The sequence below is a fragment of the Scleropages formosus genome, chromosome 6 (genome assembly GCF_900964775.1).
Source record: "Scleropages formosus chromosome 6, fSclFor1.1, whole genome shotgun sequence".
NCBI lineage: Eukaryota > Metazoa > Chordata > Actinopteri > Osteoglossiformes > Osteoglossidae > Scleropages > Scleropages formosus.
The window spans coordinates 31,017,059-31,041,600 of NC_041811.1; the positions used below are offsets into that span (position 1 = coordinate 31,017,059).

Below are 24,542 nucleotides of genomic sequence, written 5' to 3' on the forward strand. Positions count from 1 at the left end.
AATATAATATTTTTTAATTTGTAATTTTTAATTTTTTTTAAATCAGTTCATTCCACTCACGCAGTTTTTTTCCCCATTCTGGGGGCTTCCTTGCAGGAAACGGTATTTCAGATTCTGCAGAAGGAATCGCTGTCATACCTTTGAGCATCAATAAGAGGGTTACGGTGAAAATTTGTATGCATAAATGAGTCAGATACTTTCATTGGTTTAGATACGGAATTAAGACCAAACAAAAGGACCAAACGCAGCAGTTAATGTGTTTTAACTAATATCTGCTAATGTAAGTATTAAGTATAAGAGAATGCAAGAACATAACTGTTCCTTTGTTGCTGTGATGGAAATTTATCACTGGTCCAGTATTGTTGGGCATAAACCCATAAGCCCCCCCCCCCTCCCCGGTTCTCAGCCCTCTTGGAGTTATTTAGGGTTTCCTTTTGGTGGGAATAGTTCGGGCAAATGTGTCAGTATTTCCGCCCATGGTACGTATGAGGGTGTTCTGAGACGGTGGACATTCCTCTAAAAGCAGGCAGAGGAGCTGCTGGACAGAACACAGGTGACAGCATTTCAGGTAAGCACCGTACTTGTTGGTACAGTGTCCTACATGCATTGGGATGGAAAGCGCTGGCTGTGCAACACCATACGAGGACTGGATTGATGTGCGTCAGGGGCGTAAACAGTGTGCGCGATGTAATCTGAGCCGTTGTACCTGGAAGTTTCAGGAGCGGTTTGGTGATATGGGGGCAGGTGATGCATATGCTTGGCAAAGCCTCATTCACCAGATCAGCAGACCGGTGAAAATGTGTTGGTTGGTATTTAATGCGCAGACAACTGCACGATTGTGTTACAGAACACAGAAGGTACCCGTCCACAGTTGCAGTGGTGTAGGATTTTATTTTTGAGCCAAATTTCCTCTTTTTTACCTTTTTTCACTGCTGCTTTTTGTTATTTGCCAGTGTTTGCTTTTCAGAAGGAAAACTGATGCTCAGAGTCTTGATCCTTAACTTCAAATGTCATTAAATAATTATTATTTTAATTATTCTTTTCCTTTTTATTTATTTTATTTTTGTTTACTTGCATGACTTGTCTACTTTCTCCTCCAAAGACTGTTCTCGTCTAAATTCATATTTTGCAGTAGGGCTCAACTGTAGCTTATTTTTGATTCTTGCAAACGTATAATATCGTAGGCTGAACGTAACATCTCCCGCAGGTCAGGAAGGAAAGCCAAAATTATCTCGTCAGACTGACTTCTGCCTATGGGATTTTCTGCTTTTTTCTACAGCGGTTATTTCTGTGTTATGTTATCTAGGTGGACTATTTTTAGATTTCTCAGACAGACAAGACTTACTGGACGGGCTGCTCCTGGACACACCGATAAAGCAAAAACGATGAATGTCCTCCTTTTTTACCCCCTGACAACTGATTGATTTTCCCAGAACCGCACGGAACTTGGAAGCAGATTAGATTATTCTGCTCTGTGTTCACATCCATCCACAATGTGACAGTCTGCCCAAGGTTGCCCCTTCTGCTCTCTCTCTGCTCCCTCTCTCTACCTCTGTGAGAAATAGCAGATTTTTAAAAGAAACAATTTAAATATTAATTTACAATGTCTGAACCGCTTGCCCCCATACGGGGAACCGGAGCCTACCCGGCAACACAGGGCGTAAGGCCGGAGGGGGAAGGGGACACACCCAGGACGGGACGCCAGTCCGTCACAAGGCACCCCAAGCAGGACTTGAACCCCAGACCCACCGGAGAGCAGGACTGCGGTCCAACCCACTACGCCACCGCACCCCCCACTAAATTTAAATATTAATATTATAATTAAAAGAAAACTATTGAATAGTGATTAAAAACTCTTCAAATATACATCTCCACAATAAAATACACATGGTAAAATAACCACACACACACACACACACACACACACACACACACACACACACACACACACACACACACACACACACATTTTCAGAACCGCTTGTCCCATACGGGGTCACGGGGAACCGGAGCCTACCCGGCAACACAGGGCGTAAGGCTGGAGGGGGAAGGGGACACACCCAGGACGGGACGCCAGTCCGCCGCAAGGCACCCCAAGCGGGACTTGAACCCCAGACCCACCGGAGAGCAGGACTGCAGTCCAACCCACTGCGCCACCGCACCCCCGTAAAATAACCAAGATATGACAAAAAGATCTCATCATCAGTTCAATAATATAACCTGTCATAAATTCAAAAAGGACTAAATCATTAAGTTGAAAGATCTCTTACACAGTTCAACTTCATAACCTTCCATTCATCATTTACAACACGTGTGATGAACATTGTTTCATATGGTGGAAAGAAAGTAACTGCACTTAAGAATCACACGTCTGCATCTAAGTGTCTCTTCCTGCTGATGTAATGAACACATTGTATTTTCTATGAGATGTACGTCGCTTTGGAGAGAAGAGTCTGCTAAATGAATACACGCACACACCATCTGAAACCACTTAGCTCGTACGGGGAGCAGGAGCCTAACCTGGCAATACAGGGCGAAAGGCTGCAGGGGGAGGGGACACACCCAGGATGGGACGCCAGTCCATCGCAAGGCACCTCAAGCAGGACTCGAACCCCTGACCCACTGGAGAGCAGGACCCTGTCCAACCCACTGCACTGCCACCACACCTCCTCATGTAAATGTAAATGTAAACAATTGAACTTAGTCTCTAAACATCCAACAAGAAAACTTTATTTCATATACCACATCTACATTGCATTACAACCCAATCAATGAAACACACACATACATTTTCTGAACTGCTTGTCCCATACGGGGTTGCGGGGAACCGGAGCCAACCTGGTAACACAGGGCGTAAGGCCGGAGAGGACACACCCAGGACGGGACGCCAGTCCATTGCAAGGCACCCCAAGCAGGACTTGAACCTCAGACCCACCAGGGAGCAGGACTGTGGCCCAACCCACTGCGCCACTGCGCCACTGCACCCCCCTGAACATAAAACCATTTTAACACAATTAATCTTTACCCAACGCACATCCCACATCCCACAAACACTCCGAAAACATGGAGCAACAGCAGATGAAGATCCCGTGAAAGCAAGGGCAGCAGTGGCAGAATGTCTGTTTTTATGGGCTCTTTTTTCCTGGTATTGCAGTGATGGTGACAAATTGTCATGTTTTGAGACGTGACCTGGATGACAGCTGATAACTGAGACGGAAACAGGATGCCCGGGAAATACGGCGTGTTCCCACATGTGGGGAAATATCCATCAAGAAACATTAGTACGCTGCTTGATTTATATATGGACCTGATTAAAGCGGTCTGCATAACTTTGTGTTCCCGCATTTCTGTCCTGTACGTTCGATCAGATCCAAAGCAGTCTGGATTAAGGTCTTGCTCAGAGGTACAAAAACTGTTCCGCCCACTTTGGAGTCTATCACGGCAAGCATCTGAATCAACTTGAACTTGTTGGCCACAAATGATCGGACATCCTGGAGGGATTAAGTCTGCAGGGGGGTCCGTTGGACTCGACCAGTGAGCTTGTCTTGTGATTGGTTGACAGAGTTTGGAAGCTCGCTGCAACCGGATCCTTGTGGACATGGAGGGAGCGTTGACAGCTCGGGATCGTGTGGGCATCCAAGATTTTGTGCTGCTGGATTCCTATACCAGTGAGAGCGCCTTCCTGGACAACTTGAGGAAACGATTCCATGAAAATCTTATTTATGTGAGTTACGACTAGCTTAATACAAGGGCATCCAGTGCTCGAACCACTATGGTAGAACACCGTACTCATTGTTATACTCGTAAGGGATTTTGGGAATGAGAAGTAATGATCCCTTTCCTCTCAACTCTAACCCGCACAGACCTATATTGGCACTCTACTTGTGTCTGTCAATCCATACAAAGAGCTGGGCATCTACACGAAGAAGCAGATGGACATTTATATGGGTGTCAACTTTTTTGAGCTTCCACCCCACATGTGAGTATACTACAATATCCCAGTGTACCTGTGCAGGTGAGTTTGTGTATGAATGATACCTCCGTGTATGCTTGCATCTTCTTCCCAACAGACAAAATATTAAAGGGTACATACATATATGATGCTTTTCTCCAAAGTGACTCACAATGTTAAGGTTACAATTACAGTATTTACCCATTTATACAGCTGGGTAATTTTACTGGAGTAATTTAGGGTAAGTACCTTGCTCAAGGGTACTACAGCCAGAGACAGGGACCAACCTGCAACCTTTGGATCCAAAGGTAGTAGCGCTAACCACTACACTATCAGGTATCCCTAGGAAAGATATGACTGGAGAATATCTGTGAGTTTATAATGTAAGACTCAAAAGAAGTTGACTAATACAACGTGACTATGATCCAAAACACAGGAGTAAATCAACGACCGAATGGCTAAAACGGAGGAAAATCCGGATTTTAGAATAGCCGAGTCAGAATCCTGACATCAGTCGCATTGAAATGCCGTGATGTGATCCAAAGCAGGCTGTTCAAGCAAGAAATAGCAAAAATGTACATGATCAGAAATTGTTTTGTACAGAGGAATAGGCCAAAATACCTTCTAGTCACCGTACACGTCTGATCAACAACTCCAGAAAGCTTTTGACTGAGGTTATTGCCAATGAAGGGGATTCCACTAAATGTAAGGGTTCGCAGACTTTTTCCAAAAATTACCATGATTGTTTAAACTGTTTGTTCTATGAAGATATGGACGTGTAAAATGTTTTGTGTGTTGTTCATCAAATAAGACGCAAATAAGATGTCTTTATTTATTATGATGACTTGAAGGTCAAATCGCATTTCATGAGTCATTCATGCAGAAATCCAGGTAGTTCCGAAGGGTTCATAAACTTTTGCTTGGAATAAGACAACAGATAATGAGCGTGAATAAGTTATGTGGACAGATATCTTGGTTTTCAGACGAATGAAGAAGAACAAATGATTAATTGTTGACTGTGCCGCTCATCCAGCTACGCCCTGTCCGACAATGCCTATCGCACCATGTTGATGGAGAACAACAACCACGTCATACTTATCTCTGGTGAGAGTGGGGCTGGCAAGACTGAGTCCTCCAAGAAGATCCTTCAGTTCTATGCCGTCAGTTGCCCCAGGACCAGCCTCCTGGACAACGTGAGGGATCGGCTTCTTCTGTCAAACCCTGTGCTGGAGGTCAGAGGTCATACAGCAAACAAACCCCCCACCCCAACCCACCCCCTTAATAAGCTAATGCCTTAGTAAAGCTTTCCATTTATTCTGGACAGGCGTTTGGAAATGCCAAAACGTTGAAGAACGATAACTCCAGCCGCTTTGGCAAGTATATGGACATCCAGTTTGACTTCCAGGTATGGAAAAATCGGTCCAAAAGCTAACAATACTCAATGCATGTTCTGTCAAAGTCTGTCTGTGACCGCAAGTATGAAAAACATCTGACCCTTCCAAAACTTTTGTTTCTTTCCAGTTATCAGACACAGTTTGTGAGAATGAATGTTAGAAATTTAAATTTCTTCAGATTTGCCCTTTCGGCGATTTTCCAGTGAATGAAGAAGGCATTCCCATTATGATGTGGAAAATTATGTGTTTCCCACCCCCAGAACATTACCAAAAATCTTACCCCAGCAAGAAAAAAATCTTTCAGAATTGTACTACAGTATTATAAAATTGTAAACCCTGTTAGAAACTATGTGTTCATTCTATTTGTGCATTATAACAGCACAAATAAAGTGAGCTACTGAGGGGTGGAGGGGCTCTCTGCTATGTGAAATATAAAGGTTTCATTTTTCTCAGTCCACTAGAGTGAATTTTTGCAAAATATTTCTCTGCTAAATGGGAGATGAGTTCAAACTCCTGCTGCTGAAAAATGACTCGGCTGCAGTGACTTGCTGTACCTTCGGTGGATCTTGATCCCGATCGTCTTAAGTTGCTTTAAGGATGCTGGACTGCACATCCCATCAGGCAGGGGCAGCCAGAATTTGAACTCCACTGACATGGTTGCATGAACGTGTGTGAACATTGTGAGCATTCAGGATGGTGCCTTTTTTGGCCTGGGATTAAATATGGAGAGAAAGCTGTGTGATGTTTAGTTGTTCTGTACCACTGGGCCACCAATTCTTTTTAAGGGGGAAGCTGTGGGAGGTCACATCCTGAGCTACCTGCTGGAGAAGTCCAGAGTGGTCCACCAGAACCACGGCGAGAGGAACTTCCACATCTTCTACCAGCTGGTGGAGGGTGCAGAGGATGGGCTGCTGCGGTGGCTGGGCCTGGAGCGGAACTGCCAGCTGTACAGGTACCTCGTCCAGGTGAGCTCACTGACCGCGATCACCTCGACCTCTGCAGCTACCGCAGACCGACTTTTTTCAGTCTTCGTTTTCGGAACATTTAGCAGAAAACAGCAAATAGCGTAACCTGAAGGTTTCCGGTTCAAGACCCACCACTTCCTTACACAAGACTTTTTACCCTGAACTGGTCCAGTAAAAAGCCCAGCTGCAGATATAGGTCAATTTTTTTTTAAACAGCATGGACAAAGATGTCAGCTAAGGGATGAATTAAAAAAAATAATGTTTACCGACACTGACTGAAAATAAAAAGTTCCTTTAAAAGCGATACATGAATCAAAATGATGTTCGGTGGAATAATTCATTAGCGCCTGATCCCACACACACTTTCTGAACCGCTTGTCCCATGGGGGGGAACCGGAGCCTAACCCGGCAACACAGGGTGTAAGGCCGGTGCGGGAGGGGACACACCCAGGACGGGACTCCAGTCTGTCGCAAGGCACCCCAAGCGGGACTCGAACCCCAGACCCCCTCGAGAGCAGGACCCGGTCCAACCCACTGTGCCACTGCACCCCCTCGCCTGATCTCCTTTAATATTAAAGATCCAGCTGCATTGTTAATAATGGAAACTATAGCTCAATATGGGCTCTGTCATCAAATTGTTTTTCTGCCCTGAACAAATAACTGTGTCCTTTCCTTTCCGTGTTCAACAGGGGCAATGTGCCAAAGTGAGCAGCATCAGTGACAAGACCGACTGGAGGACCGTGCGGAAGGCCCTCTCGGTCATCGAGATCAGTGAGGCGGACACGGAGGTGCAGACGGATATCCGCACATTCGCACGAGTGGACTCATGTATTGTGCATGTGTGAAATTGGGACATGAAGACATTTTTCCTTGGACAGCACTTGTTTGGGGTCATCGCCAGCGTTCTGCACCTCGGAAACATTCGGTTTGAGGCTGACGCCCGGGGATACGCCACTTTGAACAGCAGCACGGAAATGCACTGGCTTTCGAAGGTAAATTTACTATCATTCATTTAGCTTATTTTTTTCTTCAGATCAACATACAATTTAGTCATTTATACGGCTAGCCCATTTTACTGGACTTTCTCCAAAGCGACTCCCAATGAACCCTATGGAGTGTTACTAACCCACACACTTTATTCACCGCGGTGACTTACACTGCTAGATACACTACTTACACTGGGTCACTCATCCATACATCATTGGAACACACACTCTCTGTCACTCACACACTGTGGGGGGAACCTGAACAGCATATCTTTGGACTGTGGGAGGAAACCAGAGCACTTCAAGGAAACCCACACACACATGGGGAGAACATGCAAACTCCACACAGACCGAGCGGGGTTTGAACCCACGTCCTCTCGCACCAACCACTCACTGTGGCACCCTGCCATCCGGTACCGGTACCTTGTACCCTGCTCAAGTATACTATGGCTGGAACGTGAGACTGAAACCTGTGACCTTTGGGTCCAAAGGCAGCAGCTCTAACCACTACATTATCAACTGTTATGTATACACCTCTGAACTTGATGTCGCAGAAGGAATCTGTGTGTATTGATGCATTTGGTCTTACAGCAGTTCTATTGCTGTACTGCCAGTGAGTAACGTGCTTACCTAAAATGTAATACTGGTTAACTGGGTTCATCTACGTTGCATAGAAGTGCCAATTAAGCAACAAAATGATCTCATCGTGCAACATTAAGGAAGAATAAGCTATGGGACACGGCAGTGCGTGTGTGTGTGGGACACACTCTCGGAGCCATTGCTCTCTCCCCTGCGTTGATGGAAATGAAACGGAGCTTCACAAGCACAACCTCCATGCCTTCATCTAAGGGCACGCTCCTTTCGCTGGCCGAGAGCTCTCACCTCTTCGGTTCTCGTCTCCCCCGTCCAGCTGCTGGGTGTCCACGTTCAAGTGCTGCGGGAGGGTCTCACTCACAGGAAGATCGAGGCCAGAGCAGAGGAGGTAAGGCATCGCACCTCTTCCGGTCTCTGCAGACCCCTCGCAGTTTGGGGCAGATGGTCACACGGTGCGAGAGGAAACGTCTCAAACAAGGCAACTGCTGATTAATCACATCTTAAAACAGCCCGTATAGAACATGTGTCACCAGCGCTTCTGTCAGGCAGGCATGTAGCCAATTTAAAGAGCGGTGATAAAACTGAGAGCCAAGTGTAAAAGGGACTAAAAAACTCATCAGTGGAAATTTGATGGTTCACGTTTCATTAAATAAACTGCCTTTATGCTTATAAACAGGTTAATTATTATTATTTTTCTTTTTTTTGCTTTGGGAAAAAAGAAAAGAGCTGTAATAGTGTAAAATTTGAGCTAAATAAATGTTTGGTAATGAAAGTACCAGGCAGACAGGGTGGGTCTGCTCTGGGAAGTAACCAGGTGTGGAGCTGAACAGGGTGCCTTACTGGTGTCTTAATATTTGGATTGACTAAATTTTTGGATTTAAAAAAATCGAATAAACACCTAATATCTATCAGAACAAAATACCAAAACTCTACATATTAATTCATTTAGCAGATGCCTGATGACTTAGTTCTTGTGTAATATTTATCCCACACCGTTTTCACCTGATGTGACTCACAGTGCTAGATACAGAACAGCACACTACCTACAATAAGTCACTCATCCACATACCAGTGAAATACACTCTCTCCCAAACACACAGCAATTTACATTACATTTATTTATTTAGCAGACACTTTTTTCCAAAGCTACTTCCAATGAACTCTATGTAGTGTTAAGCCCACACACCTTATTCACCACAGTGACTTACACTGCTAGATACACTACTTAGACTGGGTCACTCATCCATACATCAGTGGAACTCTCTCTCCCTCTCTCTGTGTCATTCACACACTATGAGTGAACCTCAACAGCATGTCTTTGGAGTGTGGGAGGAAACCAGAGCACCCAGAGGAAACCCACACAGACACGGGGAGAACATATCAACTCCACACAGACTGAGCGGGGATCGAACCCATGTCCTCTTGCACCACCCAGGTGCTGTGAGACAGCAGCGACACTCACTGTGTCACCTTGCCACTCACAGAGTCATTCAGAGTCACCGGTTACAACTAAGTCAAACCGAAGAATAAGACACAACATCGTTGTGTGACGGTTACCGTTGTGATCCTTGGTGCCAACCTCGTTTTTTTGCTAAATTAAGATGTTATTATTTAAAGCCTGCAGTTAGTCACGTCCTAAATGCAGACTATTTATGTACATTATGATGAGGACTAAGCCACTATTTGTCTGTCTACTATCTGTGCATCTGGGCTGAAAGAGCCATTGATGAACATGCAACCATTTTCCATTTTCCAACCATTGAATCACTGTGAGCAGCTAGTCTTTCTCTTGGGTATGTCCAGGTGCTGAGCCCCCTCACAGCAGAGCATGCCATCTATGCCAGGGATGCGCTGGCAAAGGCCATTTATGGTCGCACATTCGCATGGTTAGTCAACAAGACCAACGAATCTTTGGCCAACAAGGTGAGACTCTCAAGTGACTACGCATTTAGTGAAGTACCCCTCCCGCTCTCCTTTAAACTTCAGAAGGCAGTTTTTACCCTCTAAAGAAAAGAAGTGTTGTAAAAGTTTTGACTCATAATAAATAAAACAGCATAAAAAAGAATTTTACTCTACTTTAGAGGCATAAATGGTAACTGTAAAATGTCTTATTGTGAAATCTCATCCGAAACAGATTATTTAACTATGATTATCGTTAATCGGGTTCAAATCGGGTCCCATCTAGCAAGAACGGAATTTCGTCCGCAAAATATCGTATGAGAGCTTTCACAGGTGAGTGTGTTGTAAAAACTGTAAAAAATTACAGCACACGAGAGGTGGTCCCAGCTCTGGACGAATCTTTGTGTATCCCTTCTTCTGTTCCCGTTCCAAACTTCCTCTGGCTGCCTGTATCAAGTTCAAGTCTTTGGTTACACGTTACAAGATGGTCAAGGTACCATGCTGTCCATAAGATCTGATCCAACATCCATCCCTGATCTGCATCAGAATTATTGCACTCGCATACCTCAAGTTGTTGGTTCTAAACTAAACCAGACTTGGACTTAAAGTACCATACATTAACTTTAATAGATGGGCCATTATTGTAATTACTGTCCTAAATATGGACATTTCAAAGCTCTGGATCTTCATCTTTCTTGTTCTGCAGGACTCCACCAGAAAGACTGTCATCGGGCTTCTGGACATCTATGGCTTTGAGGTCTTCCATGTAAACAGGTGAAAACTTCTCTTTCAGGTGGACATCCAGCGCCTAGCTTTGATCCACTCTCTCCTTTACACAAAGCTCCGCATGGGAGAGAATTCCTAGTTATAGATGATAAATATTTTGTGAACTTCAGTTCACAATCCTTCTATTTTGTTCATAAATGGAAAAGAGGAAGCTGTTAGGTGGACACTCCTGTTTTCCATTAAGAGTACTGGTGATGGACTGGGACATGTTTCTAAAACCTGTAGAAAGTTCTAGATCCCCCCTTTTTTATGGCCATCTTCCTGTGAAATTATTTCCTCAATAGAGCTACTTTAGACTTTCACTGGGATGATAGCCACCTCTGACCCCACAGAGATGACAACTGGCTATTTTTACATGTGTTCCAGTTTCGAACAGTTCTGCATCAATTACTGCAACGAGAAGCTCCAGCAGTTATTCATCCAGCTGACCCTGAAGTCGGAACAGGAGGAGTACGAGGCAGAGGGGATTGAGGTAAAGCCTTGTTTCAGGCAGCGTGACGCAGGCTTTTTTTTTTTTTCTCATCACTGTTTTCATTTTGATGCTTTCATTCTCCAAATTTTCCGTGGTTGCAGTGGGAGGCAGTGCCGTTCTTCAACAACAAGATCATCTGCGACCTGGTGGAGGAGAAACACAGAGGCATCATCTCTGTGCTGGTGAGGACACACTGCTTTAATCATTTCATATGTTTTTACTATATCCTTCTGAAATAAAGGTAGCAACAGACCTGTCTGTTGTATTTTTTGGTTCTCCTGTTTGTCAGATACCAGTACTATTGATGTAATGACCCTATGTCTACATGGCATCTTAAACCACGCCAATATAATTTCAAGATGGCACGTAATCATCAGGGTCATTAACAAGGTCAGGTCCTGTATCTCTGTCCTGTCCATCTCTTTCTCTTAGGATGAGGAGTGCCTCCGACCTGGGGAAGCCTCTGATCTCACCTTCCTAGAAAAGCTCGAGGAGAAGTTAGGTGGCCACCCACATTTTGTTACGTACGTTCCCTTGTTGGATACAACGAACACTTCAAACCGAAGCACAGCCACATTCCCAGATTCCCAGCAATTAATTACATTTGTTTATTTAGCAGATGCTTTTTTCCCAAAGCAACTTCCAATGAACTCTATGTAGTGTTATCAGCCCACACAGCTTATTCACCAAGGTGACTTACACTGCTAGATACACTATGTCATTCATCCATACATCAGTGGAACACACTCTCTCTGTCACTCACACACTGTAGGGGAACCTGAACAGCATGTTTTTGGACTGTGGGAGGAAACCAGAGCACCCAGAGAAAACCCATGCAGACATGGGGAGAACATGCAAACTCCAACAGACTGAGCAGGGATTGAACCTATGTCCTCTCGCACCACCCAGGTGCTGTGAGACAGCAGTGCTACTTGTTGTGCCACCATGCCATAATTATTACCTGGGCACCTGATACTCACCAACACAGTCAAAATTATATACACTAAGGATGAGGTGTGCAGGTTATCACCCACAAGCACATACTCTGCAAACCTTAATACTCAATACCTAGTTGTTAGGGCAGCACGGTGGCACAGCGAGTAACGCTGGGTGGTGCAAGAGTATATTGGTTCAATCTCCACTCAGTCTGTGTGGAGTTTGCATGTTCTCCCCATGTCTGTGTGGGTTTCCTTGGAGTGCTCTGGTTTCCTCCCACACTCCAAACACATGCTTTTCAGGTTCCCCTACAGTGTGTGAGTGACAGAGAGAGTGTGTGTGTTCCACTGATGTATGGATGAGTGACCCAGTGTAAATAGTGTATCTAGCAGTGTAAGTCACCGCGGTGAATAAGGTGTGTGGGCTGATAACACTACATAGTTCATTGGAAGTCACTTTGAAGAAAAGCATCTGCTAAATAAATAAATGTAAATGTAGTTATACTATCTCTGATGTAATAAGGAAAAAATTGTGTATGTTCTTCTCTTTCTCAGTATATTTATCTTTACTATGTATTTGTGTGTGGTGTAGACACAAGCTGGCTGACCAAAAGACACGGAAGACCTTAGAGAGGGGCGATTTCCGACTCCTGCACTATGCTGGGGAGGTGACGTACTGCGTTGTTGGTAAGGAACATTCTTCCTGGTCAGGAAATGAACCTAAATCTTTTAGCTTTTGTAATATAAGTACACTGCCCTGCTCTAACTTGCTACAAACGAGATGCCCATTTTCTAAGACGCAAATACTTTCTGGTTTTCTTCTTTGTTTTCCACTTACGTTTTATTGAATTTCCTTCAGGAGTCTATTTTCTTAAATTTCTCTTTGCTGGAGGAATTGATGTAACCAATAGAAGGCAGTAAATGCATTTTGAGAGACTATGTGGCTGCCTTCATTTAACTCACTACCTCAGTGTTTGCTGTTGGTACCTGGGATTGCTGAGTGATCAGTAGAAAGCTTATGAATTTTACAAATTTGTGGGATGAAACAAAGTTGCCACTAAACAGGAATTTGTGGCGAAAATCTGTTTTTATTTTTTATTGTCAGTAATTTCATTTTATTTTCAGTCATAATTTTATTTTCACTCGTTTAAAGTTTTAATTTTAATGTATCTTAAAGTTAATTATTAACCTTATTAACCATTTTTTAGCAGATGCCCTTGTCCAAGGTGACTTATGGTGTTCATATACTAAGCTACAATTATTTTCCCATTTATACACCATTTCTGGACCAATTTAGGGTTAAGTAATTTGAAGGAATTTTCAGATATTACAGCAGGAGCTGAGGTCTGGCCTTTAACAAGCTGTAAGCCAAATGCAAGGTGGTAGTGCTAATCACTACCACTAACCGCGTTATTATAGCTATACCTGGCATTTTTACAGCGCAAATAAATTATGGTTCAGTGTCATTTGTATCGTAAACCTTTTATTTATTCTCACAAGTACTAGGCTGGGGATTCAAATTCATCTTGTTCTTTGCTGAGATTGCATGTTCTTTCCATGTTCGCATGGATATGCTAAAGGTGCCCTTGTTTCCTTCCTCAGTCCAGAGACATGTTTCAGGTGATTTGATGACTTCACAGTGACTACTATGCCACTGTAACCTCCAAACGGAGGACAATAAAACAACAACATGAAAACAGAACATGGAAGGAAGATAAATCATAAAAGAAAGGCAAAAGAAAAAAAGGCCACCCAAAGTTTGCACTATGTAAAAGACATTTTGATCATGTGGGTCATAAGCCTGGATTTAAAGGTGTTCAGAGCAGTTCTTATGTGTTGGACTTTGGTTTTGCATCAGGTTTTAGCTGCTATAAGGCAAGAACTTGGTAGGACTGGTTTAAAAAAGACAAATGAACATCTTGTTTCTCAGGAAAGTCCACTGTAGATCTTTCTGGAGGTTATGCAATGTATTCACTTAGACACCAAGTGAAACAATAGCAGTGTTGTTTTTTTGAACTTGTTCTTTAGGTAGTATTCGGAGATTTTTTAGCAATGCCTCAGAAGCAATGGTAGAAAAGAACACATTTTTTTACAGAATATTTATAATGTGTTATTCTGGTCCTGTTTTCATATACAGGTTTCCTTGACAAAAACAACGACCTCCTGTACAAGAACATCAAAGATGTGAGTGGCTGAATTCCTATGTGGTGACTGGACCTTACCCATAAGCACAGTCCCTCACAGGTCCAGGATGCTGAATTATTTATAGTCCAGAACTCTGACTGTGAATAATTGAGGACATGATTATTAATGGTCTCAGTGGGGTAATGTTTGGCGGTGTCACTGAGAATCTTGCAGTAAAGTCCATTTTATTGAAAGTACTGCTGCTGTATTACAACTGTCACAGGCACTATTCCTCTATCGCTCAGTTTTTCTATAGTTATATATTCTGTATGTATGAATAAATATTGAATATGAATAAAATTCAAATAATAGGTGTACGGTGCTGATGTGATGATGACCATGGTGACAATGTCAACTGGGAATGGCTCTGTGTCCTCTGCTCAGGTAATGAGGCAGTCCAAGAACAGCATTGTTAAGCACTGCTTCCCATCCATTGAGCCGGACAGCAAGAAAAGGCCCGAAACGGTAAAGAGGCTAATTAAAACTTCCTATGTACAGGGATTATCTCTCCTTTTTTTTTGAAGCCTCATCAGGTGTCATTTGTAGGTGACAATGTATTATGGACAGAGGGAGTTTCATGGAAGCATGGAAGGATGCTTTCCTCCTCACACGGGGCATTTATAATCATATTGCTTAACTGGACTAGTTCCTTTATTTAAATCACTTTGTTCAGTGGCGGACAGTTGTACACGGATCAAATTTCCATAATTTCTTATGAGGAAACAATTTCTCAGGCCCAGAAAATGGTTTGTGAAAAGGATCAAAACATCAAAAAAGATAGTAAAAATACATTGCAAGCAATTTGGCAATCACACCTGCATATATTGTCATATTTAGAAAAAATAATTACAATAATGGCCCACATATTTGCACTTCAAAATAATAAAGTTAATGTATGGTACTTTAAGTCCAATTCTGGTCTAGTTTAGAACTCACCAACAACTTGAGGTATGCGAGTGCAGCAATTCTGATGTAGGTCAGGGATGGATGTTGGATCAGATCTCATGGACAGCATGGTACCTTGACCATCTTGTAATGTGTAACCAAAGACTTGAACTTGATACAGGTAGCCAGAGGAAGTTTAGAAATGGAACAGCGGAATGGAAACACAAGAATGTTTTGTGACGTCAAAAAGATCTCATACAATGAATATCTTCTCAGACCTAACGATTTAAACCTTTGATTAGGTTCAAATCACAAGCCCTGAACCCTAGTGCTTTGTTACCCTGTGGTGCTGTCTTTGGCTATATGCTACAAAGCCCAGGCCTTGGCTTCTTACAGGTGGCCACCCAGTTTAAGAGCAGCCTGGCAGGGTTGACCGAAATCCTCATGTCCAAGGAACCCTGGTATGTGCGTTGTCTGAAGCCCAACAACAGCAAGCAATCAGGTAAGACATGGGCTCTGGGTCTCGCACATTTAATAATGGAGTCAAAAGCTCCACATAATGAAGCTGAAAAACTATTGGGAAGGTGCCACTGCATTGCTGGCACGGTTTGTTGATGTCCCAACGTTGGGCACCAAACACTGTTGAGTACCACCTGACAATCAAATGTTTTTACGCATTGTCCCATGAAGCAAAACAGCCTGTTTGTTGCTTGTGTTGTCATACAGTGAGCAGTGTCTCTTTGCAGGGTGCTTTGATGATGTGCTTGTGAGACACCAGGTGAAATACTTAGGGCTGATGGAACACCTCAGGGTTCGACGGGCTGGTTTTGCCTACCGGCGCCGCTTTGAAGTCTTCTTGCAGAGGTATGCGCACTAGTGGGCTCATAGGTCATGTTGGGTGATGAAAAATGGGTAAAATTGTGTACCTGAGATATTCAGCTTTGAATCCTCTAGATCTGGAATCCATCAGTTTCAATGTATTTCACTTCTCAACTTTCATGTATTTGCATCCATTGGAATTAAATGATCTACATGTGAACAAATTTTTCTAATGGGGAAAAAAAACAGAATCCGGACAAGACCTCTTCTTTCCACAGGTACAAGGCCCTGTGTCCTGACACCTGGCCCCACTGGAAGGGCAAACCAGCAGATGGTGTTCAGAGACTGGTCATACACCTGGGTTACCGGCCAGATGAATACAAGATGGGCAGGTGTGGTAAGATGGGTGACTGGAACCCTAAGACTATTGTGTCCTTGAGAGACATGCTTTAACACTACTAGACATCAATGTTGGTAGGGCAGAAAAACCTTTATAATTTCTAAAATGTTACTGTATATCCTGTGATACTGTGCAGAACCAAGATTTTTATCCGTCATCCCAGGACCCTGTTTGCCACGGAGGATGCTTTTGAGATGTGCAAACATAAACTTGGTGAGTGCATGGTCTGAACCTCCTGATATCTCTGTCCTGTGGGCATCTTAGTGCGTCACCCAACCTTCCTGCTCACCATTACCCACCCAACGTTCTTCTGCTCTTACTGCAGCCACCAGGATCCAGGCCAAGTATAGGGGCTACCGAGTCAAGGGGGCCTTCCACAGGCAGAGAGATGCAGGTGAGTATTGACAGCTTATTGTCAATATGACCGTTGTCTTCCTTCTCCTCTGTGCCCATAAAATAATGAGCAGACATTGTATTTTTCAAGTGTACTCCAGAATTCCTGTCATATAGACATCAAACATTATGTACAGTAAGTGAAAGTCATGGATTTTAGGATTATTTGTTACTTTGCATGTTCCACTGAATTGGGCGGCTTGTAGCCTAACGTTCAGAGCTACTGCTTTTAGACCCAAAGGGTGCAGGTTTGAATCCCACCTCCAGCTGTAGTACCCTTGAGCAATATAAATGGGTAAATAATTGCAAGTTGTTTTGGAGAAAGGTATTCAGATAAATTAATAAATGTAAATAATCCTGTCTATGAGGATTGGTCTTACAGTTACTGATTAGTTTTTGATGTTCTATCTTGTTAGAGTAGAGAAAAGAGGTGTCATCCCCTTGCTGGCACATGTTATTCACGTTATTGTTTGTTTCCAGAAGTCTTATATCAGCGATCTGTAGTATGTGGCCTGGCAAGATCATTGTTGTCTTTATCCGTATCACTGTACCGTAGAGTCTACAACGATCGGATGACTGGCAAATTTTCACTGAGGGCAGCTTGCAGTGCAATATGCAAAAGCAATCTGAGATGGTGTGTCAGAAAATCTCTTCGCCTGGAGTAGAATGAATTTTAAAACAGTAATTAGACGATGTCTTGTAGCTGATCCAGTTGCCCAAGGTTAATTACGCCGAAAGGTTTAGGCATTTTGACTTAGTTATTTACTGGTTTATACATCAAGGTATTCCCAGTGTATCAGTTCATGGAAATCACTTGATCAAGAGTGCTGAGTGAGGAGTTTTATTCAAACCGGGAACCTGCAGATTCCCAAGCAAAGCCCCTACAACTTGGGTGGCTCCAATAAGAGTAACCAGCATTTGAGCTTATATTGCATAGCCATACCTCTTATTCCATATGTTAAGTGCTTACCAGTGAAATCACCACACGAAGCACACATACACTTACTGAAACTGCTCGAGCCAAGCCAGGTCATGGTGAGCAGGAGCCTAATTCGGCAACACAAGATGCAAGGCAGGAAGGGGAGGGGACACACCCAGGACGGTACACCAGTCCATTGCAAGGCACCCCAAGCAGGACTCGAACCCCAGACCCAACAGAGAGCAGGCCCCGGTCAAACCCACTACGCCACCGCACCCCACTCTCTGCAAGAAACACTTTTATTTAATTTTTCTAAATAAAATACAATATTTTCTTTCAGTTTTTTGAGTTAAATGTACTATATGGGCTATCCTTCCACTTGCCTGTAAGGCTTTGAGCTTGTCGAATGTTGCTTGTGCTTTAAAGATGTCCCTCCTACGTCCCCCATCCACCCCTCTGGTCTTCCACTTCCTCAGCTACGAAGATCGAGGCCTGCTGGAGAGGCATGCAGGCCAGGAAAGAACGAGAGAGGAGAACTTGGGCAGTCAAAGTCATTAAGCGGTTAGTAAAACCCCCCAATATGTCTACTTAGCATATGTAAATGAACTTTTCTGAAAACATGGCATTGCAAGTTCAAGTATCAATGGTAGTGCTGTTAGTACTGTGCTCTTTGACTGCGGTATACAGTATTGTACATATCTTTACATTTACATTGTACATTTATTCATTTAGCTGATGCTTTTCTTCAAAGCGATTTACAATTTTAATCTACCTACAACTACTTACCCATTTGTACAGCTGGGCAATAAAAAAAATTGTGCTTTCTTTGATGGCACATGTCAATATCCAGCTAAATGGGTGAAATTATAAAGCTGTGTTTGTTACGTTGTTAAAATCTTCTGGAGAAGAATAACAGTGTTCCTCAGAAGGTTTGAATGCAAAGACAGGGTCTTCTGTAGAAGGTTAAGTAAAAAATCTGTTAATTAGAAGAAAGCATTATGGGTGGTTATGGAGAGAGAAGGAAAATATGGTAAAGAAAAACCAAGTTTCTCCGGCCAATAGCAAACAGCCCTGCGGGAGGAGTACGGCAAGTGAACAACAGCGACGGGATGCAGCAACGCTCATACAACACCTGTTCTGTGCCCTGGGTTTGCAAGAGTATATAATATTTTTCTCAAAGCAGCGGGATGATGTGACTCAGGTTGTTGTACAGTGATATACCATACCTCCCAAAAGGCCTTGATGGGTAGAATGAGCATGTATCCAGTGTGTGTCCACAAATTCATACAGCTGAAGTCATCTGCAAAACCTTTTATAGAAAGTGATGTAACTGTTCTCCCAATACATACATTTACATTTACATGTATTCATTTAGCTTTTCTCCAAAGTGACGTACATCTCATAGAAAATACAACGTGTTCATTACATTAGCAGAAAGAAACACTTAGATGCAGATGTGTGATTCTTAAGTGCAGTTAATTTGTTTCTTTCTACCGTATGAACCAATGTTCGTCACATGAGTAACTGTATAAACTTTATCAGAATATTGATGGTTCCTGGTCACCTTCCTAGTAATTTTTTTGGAGACATATATAAACATTTACTTTACATTACAGGAGTAGCTGTGTAAAGGTTTATCTAGGCATCATCTTAAAATTATGGCGCATGAACATTTACACCTTAGATGAACTTAGGAGATGATGGGTGAAGTGAGTCTGGAAGAGGTGAGTTTTAAGACCCTTTTTAAATGTGGATAGGGATTCAGCAGTTCTGAGTGAGAGGGGGAAGTCGTTCCACCACAGCGAAGCCAGGACCTTTGTGCTTTACCTTTCGTGCACAGGACCACCAAGCGGGCAGACGTGGAAGAGTGAAGCGGTCTGGTTGGGGCGTAGTGTTTGATCAAGTCCTGTAGATAGCTGCGAGCAGTTCTATTGATGCATTTGTAGACCATAACCAGGGTCTTAAATTACCGTACACACACACACCTGCTGCATGGAAAGGAAGTGGAGAATCAAATTTTTATTGTTGCTACTTCTTTAAAGGTGGGTGCGGTGGCATGGTGGCACAGTGGCTTGGACCGGGGCCTGCTCTCTGGTGGGTCTGGGGCTTGAGTCCTGATGTCCCATCCTGGGTGTGTCCCCTCCCCCTCCAGCCTTTTGCCCCGTGTTGCCGGGTTAGGCTCCGGGTCCCCCCGACCTCGTATGGGACAAGCAGTTTCAGATGGTGTGTGTGTGTGTACTTCTTTATATTTCATCTTACCACAAGTCTGTTTTTCATTTTGACAATCTTTATTAATGCTGAAATGTAGAGTGCTTTACTTCTCTACATGAATCCCAAGTTCCTTAGGTGTGCTGTGGTGACTTTGCTTTAACTTCCTTTGCCAGGTTCATCAAAGGGTTCATGAACAGAAACCAACCAGTCTGTGTGGACAATGCAGAGTATCTTACCTTTGTCCGGCAGAACTACCTTATCCGGCTAAAGGAGAACCTGCCTAAGAACCTCTTGGACAAGAATACCTGGCTAACCCCACCACCCATTATGCAGGAGGTACAGGTTGCTTTCGCTGAAATATAATTTCGTTATTGTTCAAAATAATTAACGACTTATTAAATCTCACAGGTTTGTCGTTTTAGTGGTGCACCTTCATTTGCACGATTCATTATTCCTGTCACCAAGACAAATTCCTTGTATGTGCGAACATACTTGGCAATAAAGCTCGTTCTGATTCTGATTATTATGTATGTGATGGGTGAGACGGTCATTCACTGTGTACCCTTGTGGAAATGTCAATATGCAGATGCTCAAAGCAAGTGATTCTTGATGGACTCTGGTCACTTGATTCTTTGCAGGCCTCTCGGATCCTGCATCAGCTCTACGTCCGACTCTTGGTGCGAAAGTATGTGCGAGGGCTTTCTGCACAGCGAAAGGCGCAGGTACAGTATTTTTGCTGTGTTCTTATCCTTATTCAAAGTTTGGTATAAATCGGGGAACTTGGAATGGTGGCTTTTATTCCATGTGATCTCTCAATTTTTCAGCCTTGACTGGGACTCACATTGAATCAGTAGTACATTTCATATCATGTTAAACTGAAAGCATTAGTTTGTAAAATTGTAAATAAAGGGGAACGAGATAGGCGCAACCATTTCAACCCAAGGACTCAAGTGGAAGACATCATTCGGTAGGCGCTCGTATTTACCACCTAGATAACACTTCACGCTATCAAATAAAGGGAACGGATTTTATTTCCACAGAGGCACTTACAATGCTTTTTAAAGCTTAGTTTGAGTTCATGTAATTGAAAAGAAATGATTATTCTGTTTTCAGTGCTATTTGATTTAAATTATGCCATATAGACAAAAAAACGAATAAAATTCCCAGTCAAGAATTCTGATAGAACCTAATATAGACTACGGATACTGGTTGGATTACACACCCTGAGCTACTATGAAATGGCCCATATTAGCAATGACTAATTCATTGTTCTAAAACCCATAACTGGTTTTCCTAACTTAGCAGCATTAATATCAGTGGTCCATACCTCTCCTTGTAGAACATTTTCATTGGGGATTCAGATATTTAGACGTTTTAGTGCACTTGCTAGAAACTATTTTTTTCCCAAAGCATTTGCTTAAACATTTTCGCAGTGAAGTCACCCGACGTGTCTTCCCGGCTCTTCTGCAGCATTTCCCTGGGATGTAGATCACTTATCGGTTGCTTTACTTTGACTCTTCCGTCTAGTTCTTGCCGAAGGTGCCGTAGTGCTCTCAAACTTTCGACTGGTGCTACATATGAGATTTTGTTTCCTGAATGTAACTCACACCATCTTTCACAGTTGCAGCTGAAAAGTTTGACCAGTGCTTTGTTCAAAGGGAAGAAGGAGAGCTACCCCCAAAGTGTGTCCAAACCCTTTGTTGCCACCAGGATCAGTAAGGAACCATTTGGAAAAACCGTGTTGGGTCCAACTTTTGCGAGTTATTTATGCAACTCACCTCTACAAACCTGTCACACTAGGAGCTTTCTTGGAATTATGAATGGCAATAAACATCTAAAATAAAAAATAAATGAATGAATAGAAATTTCAAAACTGAAGTCAAGTGCAAATTACTGGCACATTTTCTGGAATCCCTGAAAAATCATATGAACACTTTTGCGCGTGGTTGGTGTTGCTGTATGATTTTTGTCCATTGCTGGTGAGTTACCACATTAGCTGTATGTGTCCTCTGTACAGATGAACAAGACATCAATATGAAAGTTCTTCAGATGATTCGTCATGAAGGCATCAAGGTAATCAAACTAATTAATTCTCCAATCTTCTATCCCTACTCTGATTCATAGAATCCTTCTACCTCCATCCTTTTGTATTTTTTTTTATGCCATTGCCCTTAAACACACACACACACACTGACTGAAACCACTTATCCCAATCGGGGTTGCGGCAAACCAGAGCCTAACCCAACAACTCAGGGCACAAGGCTGGAGGGGGAGGACGGTTCGCCAGTCCGCTGCAAGGCACCCCAAGCAGGACTTGAACCTCAGACTCGCCAGAGAGTGGGACCTGGCCAAATCTGCTGTGCCCCCCCGCATTGTCCTTACTCTTTTTCAATTGTTCCATACCATGTAGACCTGAATATTTGCTGCATCCTATTTGTTATTTTCTTTAACCCTTTCAGGTCATCTTTCCCTCCTTTCTTTCTTACTCTATCTCTCAATGTCTCCTCCTCTTCCACAGTATAGTGTCCTTGTGGTGAAATATGACCGGAATGGCTTCAGGCCAAGGCAGAGGCAGTTGGTGCTTACCCAGGCTGCAGCTTACCTGGTGGAGGAGGCAAAGATCAAGCAGCGTGTGGAGTACGGCTCTCTCAAAGGTTGGCTTTTTACATTTGTGCTCAGAATACACCTTTTCTGTTTACTGGTCTGGAAACGAACATTTGCTAGAATGAAAAATTTTGATGGCTCGTACCTATTTCTTGGCAGGGGTGTCTGTCAGCCACCTGAGCGACAACTTCCTGATCATACATGTGTCCTGTGATGACATCAAACAGAAGGTTGGGGGATTTGTTACAGCTCGTAATTTTCTAATCGTTAAACTCTCTTGCCTTTTGTTCTGCTCAACAGAGAAAACCTACCTAATGTCTTTGAGTACTGTGTCATAGGTGTGCTTACAAATGCCACAACTCAGTTGATATGATGTAGACATGACCGGAGACCACATCAGTCAATCAGGCTAAGCCTCACTGTAGAGTTATGTGTTTTGAGTTGTTCTGTTTGCCCACAGGGGGACCTGGTTTTGCAGTGTGACCATCTCTTTGAGTTGGTGACCAAGCTGAGCATGCTTGCAAATAAGGCCAGTGCCATCAAAGTGGTACAGGGCAGGTGAGGAATCTGTCCCATGGAGGAGAGGGGTCTATCTGGGCCCTGGTCTTGTAGTCTGACTGTTCTCCCTCTTTAGTATCCGGTTTGACATCCATCCTGGCAAGGAAGGATTTGTGGACTTCCGCAGTGGCCAGGAGACAATGGTGTATAGGGCCAAGAATGGTCACCTGATGGTGGTGAGTGTGCCGTATTGCAATTCTGCCACCATTAATGCTTTTGGGGGTGTTCACCGCCCTTCCCGTCACATACAATATTATAATGCAAATATGTTTACTATTCCCATGTCCACACACTAGGTAGCAATTATAATGTATGTTTTTTGCCTTGTGCTGATGACAGGAATCAACTCGAGCCAAGGTGCGATGACATGAACTGCTACCTGACTCACAGCCAGCCCACCTGTGCTTAGTGCATCCATCCTCCAGGAACCTATCTATACTTCACTGACAAAAATAGTTGAGAGATTTTGTGCACCAAGGTGGGAACAATCTGCAAAGAAGCCTGGTTGCCAACATCATCTGGTTGTGACCTCTACCTGCTCAGTTACTCACCCAACCGGGGATGCCGAATTAACAAGCTTGACTGCCGACCACTTGAAAAAAACATCTCCCCTCCCCAGTGCTAAATCTTCATTGAGTGGACAAACATTTTTTATGTGACTTTGACCTCCCCAGATGCAAAACAAGGGCTATCCAATCTTCATGTTCAAACTGGATCGGTTCACTTATGATTGTCCCAGTAAAAGAAAAAAGTGGAACTCATTTGTGGTTTTGTACTGACGGCTGAAACTTCTCCATGAAATATTTTGGTTTTTGAATTAAATAGTGGAATAATTTCTACCATTTCCATCATTTATACTGAAATTTCAAAGCCATGTACGTGTTACGATTTTTATAAGCATTTTCTCGGTGCACTGAAAAGAAATACTGAAATGAAATTTGGAGTAGGAAAGCATGCTATTCTTTTTTTTTGGTTTGTATCAAAGCCAAGATTGGACACCTATTCCTGAGACAAAAATGTGCAATCTGCAAGGGTTTGTGTTTATCTTGTAAAATCTTGTTTTATATATTATATATACATTTTTCTTTATTTACCAAAAAATACCTTCATGTGTTGAGCCTTACTTTTAAAGCTTTAAAGAAAAACACAGAAATTACTTGATAAGTTGGCTAACTATACTGCTACTTAGAAGGCGCTTAAGTGTTGCGGTTAAATTAAAACATAGAGTAAGATAAATAGATATAAAAAGGCTGCTTTCACAGTCTAAGACATCTCATTTTCCATTAATTCGAGCAACACTTGTGTCTTGACTATCCGACGCAAATGGAATAGTGGTGAACTGGAAAACAAAAAAAAAATTGATAATATTGCACCAAATGCAATTTGAGCTATATTCAGAAATAAATTGTAAGACAGGCTCATTCATGAAATAAAAAGCTATTAAAAACCTCCAGTCTTTTCATGGCTTAAAGTTTCTATTCTGTGGAAACCATGATGTTCTTGTTTGTCTCAGTCATTTTCAACTGTTACAACTCAGCGCACAACTAAAGGTAAAAAAACTCACTAAACGATATGTTTATATAAAA

General features: G+C 42.9%; 1 protein-coding gene across 1 annotated transcript; it reads left to right on the forward strand.

Annotated features, from left to right (window-relative positions):
* Nucleotides 1-536: 536 nt before the first annotated feature.
* myo1hb (myosin IHb) lies at nucleotides 537-23,858 on the forward strand. The gene is made up of 32 exons (XM_018750548.2): nucleotides 537-568; nucleotides 3,563-3,724; nucleotides 3,864-3,979; nucleotides 4,986-5,184; nucleotides 5,277-5,357; nucleotides 6,132-6,311; nucleotides 7,001-7,099; nucleotides 7,190-7,303; nucleotides 8,208-8,279; nucleotides 9,695-9,814; nucleotides 10,497-10,564; nucleotides 10,943-11,048; nucleotides 11,150-11,230; nucleotides 11,481-11,572; nucleotides 12,576-12,670; nucleotides 14,121-14,167; nucleotides 14,552-14,632; nucleotides 15,449-15,554; nucleotides 15,799-15,916; nucleotides 16,150-16,263; nucleotides 16,408-16,484; nucleotides 16,597-16,665; nucleotides 18,060-18,144; nucleotides 19,968-20,130; nucleotides 20,433-20,516; nucleotides 21,416-21,509; nucleotides 21,812-21,867; nucleotides 22,313-22,448; nucleotides 22,558-22,628; nucleotides 22,859-22,956; nucleotides 23,033-23,132; nucleotides 23,296-23,858. Exons 2-32 carry the CDS (start codon nucleotides 3,599-3,601, stop codon nucleotides 23,320-23,322), a joined length of 3,075 nt encoding a protein of 1,024 aa, XP_018606064.1. The 5' UTR covers nucleotides 537-568; nucleotides 3,563-3,598; the 3' UTR covers nucleotides 23,323-23,858.
* The last annotated feature ends 684 nt before the right edge of the window (nucleotides 23,859-24,542 follow it).